At 37.7% G+C, this 3,956-nt stretch overlaps 1 protein-coding gene across 1 annotated transcript in view; it reads right to left on the bottom strand.

Moving 5' to 3' along the window:
• L3MBTL4 (l(3)mbt-like 4 (Drosophila)) overlaps positions 1-3,956 on the bottom strand; it is a 357,691-nt gene that overhangs the window by 105,738 nt on the left and 247,997 nt on the right. Inside the window, 1 exon segment of the mRNA XM_012652074.1 lies at positions 2,754-2,824. Coding sequence (XP_012507528.1) covers positions 2,754-2,824 — 71 coding nt within the window.

The following is a 3,956-nucleotide window of genomic DNA, read 5'->3' as shown; positions in this document are numbered from 1 at the left end:
CCTGAACTTTCTACAATTCCAAATTAGTCTCCTAGTTGGTGTGATGCAGTTGCCCTGATAGTGACATCTGTTTGAGCTACCGAGGAGCTTTTAATGGGGCAGAAGGACATAGCACTTAGATGAGCAGATCCTTTACCATTAATGAAAATGCACTTTAATTAGCTTCACTCAATTTGTGTTCAAGGAGCAAATTTTGTCCCATTCTCTGTGGACCACTCTCTGAGCAAAGGTAAAAACCTGAAAGGCAAAGATGCCCAGCTTCAACCTGGAAAAGGGACTCACGATGTCACTGAACGCATCAGCTCTATGTTCATGTATTATTTTACTTAGCAAAAGGCACAAAGGATAATTATCACCTGTCATGTCTTGGGTGTAACATTCCATAAGCTTATCTGTAAACCTTTAGGTTAGGGAGACAAACTCCAACTTACTCCTATCAATTTTACTACCAAACACCCTTTCAAGATAATCATGCTTTCCTTAACAAACTTATATCATTATACAGTAATTGAAAATTTCTGTCATCCAATCTTATTTTTATATGTTATAATGGGAAAGAAAAGAGTGTGAATCTCTAAGAACTATACTTGAAAATAATGGGCAGCCTTTAAAAGGTTTTCAAATTACATATGCCAAGTATATATGTTTAGAATACAATGCTTTAGAAAATAAAGATGTTTACATCAAAATTGAAAACATGCCCAAGATATGAAAAAATAAGCTGCATGTGCATGTATACATGTATGTACCCAGTCTCTAAATATCCAGTGTATACTACTATTTCCCCTCATAGGAGAAACGGAGAAGGAATTTCACCCTACTTTTTTTTTAAACAAAGACTCCCAATGAATGAAGAAGGCATTCATTCAAATCTCTGCTCGGACCAAAAAAAAAAAAAAAAGCAAGGACTTGGAGATTATACCCAGATTGACAGACTAAAGAAAAATAAAAGGGAAATATCAAGTAATCATTTAATATCACAGCAATAACATATTTATTCTCATTATTTTCTCTCATCCAGGTTAGAGCCAGAGCAAATGAGATTAATTGTAATAACCGGGATTAGTCCAATACGAGGAAGAGTCACTTTGGGTGACAAAAGGCTGGACTAGAAAGCAGGTGCTGGGGACAGCCTGCCAATTTCCACGGACAGAATGAGCCTAACACTTCCCAACACAGTGTTCCCGGCCACACGCCGCTGTGTGCTCTGCGTAAGGTGGGCTGCTCCACCGCTGACATAATGCCCTATCTGCTGCCACAGATCTCCACTGCGAGAAAATTGGTATGTTTAAATTAAAGAGCACAGTGAATGCACAAATAAATAAAAGCGTATGGGCATAAACTTGTTATAAGAGAGACAGAAAAGAACAAGTGCATTCTGAGCAAGTTGGAAGAGATTTCATCTTTCACATTATGCAAATGAATTTTGCCAGTGATATTTTCTATTTTTGTAAGGATGATCCTCATTACTACTTTTACTATGTGAACTACAAAATTGTGTATCTGTTTTAGCAGGAACATATACATAATTACTCTGTGCAGATATTTTCAAAAGTGTCAAAATATGAATTAAAACACCAGCGCTTTTTTTTAAGGCTTCTTATATGGTTCTAAAACATGTTGTTTACAGAATGAAGGTTTGGGAAAGTGGATGAGAACATTTGTATGAAGCAGTTTCTAAAATACCAGTTATTTATTTTATTTAAAGCAAGCTTCAGCTCCGGTTATGTTACATAGGATTTCTTCTGATGACAGGGAAACATGAAGCTGCACAATGAAACCAAAGTAACTTGCCTGCCCTCCATTTTCTGAGGAAAAGGTTCTCCCTCTTTGGGGCTGAGATGATCGAGAGCTCTTCCAACATCAGCTTCAGCCCTGAATGGGCACTGCTCATGTACCTCCCAGCCCTTTTGTTCAAAGACTGCTAGCACAAACCCTCCTGCCGTTAAGAAAAGCCGAGCGGGTAGTTGTGCTGGAGATGGCGTGCATGCCACACATTGCGATCATTTGCTGCACTTCCGGCCATGTCAGCAGAAAACTCACTACTTTTCCTTTCCTCTGGAAGGTAGACTGATCTGTCATGTTCCCATGGGTACAAATACATAGAACCACCAAGGCTAAAGATATAGGATACTAATTAGAGATTATCAATGTTTTCATCTGACCAAATCAAATAACTAAAATAACACACTCTACGGACAATTTATTCCTTAGATTGCTGCAATATAATCTAACCTCAAAATTCTGTCTATATTGAACCTTCACCGGAGAGAAACCTAACTATAATAAATGAAAACATGCAATTCTTTTTCCTAGACTCCACAAGTTCCTCAGCTGTGGTTAAACTTTCTTCCCAATAATCCCCTTGCCTGTCTTACTAACCAGGCTTCCTTCCCAGCCTCCCAACTCTGCAAATGCAGGGAGACACTCCTGGTTTCCCTCCGTGGCCTATGCAAAGGGCAGAGAGGGTTCAACCACCGAGACTCTGACTTCGGCAGGTTTAGATTTGTCCCATCATGAGATGATAGAGTCCAGTCCTTTTACTTTAAAAATGAGAAAATTCAGGTTTCACGCAGTGAAGTGATGGGACTTACTATTCCCAGGGCTGGGACCAGAACACAAGTCTCCTGACTTGGGGCCAGGCTCTTTCTGCCATTCCCTACTGGAATGATAAGACCACACAGTCCAACAAATAAGACATTCTGCACAACAAAAAGCATATTCTGTGTTTTTGTTAGTGTTTTTGTTTTTACCTCTGAAGAGATTATCCAAGTCAATATCTTCTTTTCCTTTGATTTTCAAACACTTTGCCTGCTGTACAAGTCTGGGCAAAGAACAGAAATAAAATCTAGATTCATTATCCTGTGAGGTAGGAATAAATCATGACAGCAGCACAAATTTAAATAGAAACCACAGGGTAAACAGTAGTGAACTGGCAGGTATTTATTTTGTTGCGCAGAGCTTTGTTAGCATTTGTCTTCAGTTTAAGATTTAGAAAATACACTTTTGTTCAGAAACTTGGACTCTGAAACCTGAAATTTATCTTTTTTCCCTCATTCTATTATAGTAAAAACTTTCTAAAACTCTGGAGAATAATCCCTTCAGATTCTGAGGAGGAGCTCTCAGGGATGGGGGCTGACAGTGTGGGGAGGTGGGCTACTGATGACCTCAGCGCTTATTCTATTAATCAGAAGATTATAGACATTGTGTTCAAACAACTATATAAAGTAATTTAGTTACATTGCTGGGTGTCAGAAAATTAATTAACTTTAAAATGCCGCAGTATGTAGCAAAGCCTAATTTTGTAACACTTTCACTGTGGAACTTTATTAAAACTTGAGGCTTATATTTTATAATGAGTATGGAAGTTTCTAAAATAAAAATTTTCCAGGGTTGCTAATTAGCTAGTAATTAATTTTCAGTAGACAGAACTTATGAGATAATTGATTAAATTATTTGTAAATATTTATGATTTTAATGAAATTATAATAGCTTGTTTGCACACATATTTTCTTATTGCACTTGGACAGCAACTCTCCCATTTCCAAGCCTTTGAGTTGGTCATGGAAGTATTGTTTCAATTTCTGTTTTAGATGAGGAAACTGATTCAGTTACCAAAACCCTACATAGAAACCTAAAGGACTTGTACATAATTTGAGGTAATTTCATATATGTTTATTTATATGTTTATACATATATGTCATGGTAGAAACATACTCTGTTTATCAGTTAGATAGCTCTTAATCATGAAGACTTTTTAATCAAAAAGGGAAGAAACTGAAAAAGCATTTCTATTGAAATCCCATCTTTGGACCCTACAGAAGGTCCTCCATGGCTAGTGTGGCGCATACTAAGCGCAGGAAGTTAATCGCTTATGCTGCAATGGAGAGACAAGTGCAGAAAACCTGGGTTCATGCCCAGGATCCAGCCTCTAGGTCTGTGACCCAGAGTGGATA

This window comes from Propithecus coquereli, unplaced genomic scaffold (genome assembly GCF_000956105.1).
Source record: "Propithecus coquereli isolate 6110/MARCELLA unplaced genomic scaffold, Pcoq_1.0 Scaffold38, whole genome shotgun sequence".
NCBI lineage: Eukaryota > Metazoa > Chordata > Mammalia > Primates > Indriidae > Propithecus > Propithecus coquereli.
The sequence above is the reverse complement of the archived record's forward strand: the minus strand, read 5'-3'. Positions and strand labels throughout refer to the sequence as shown.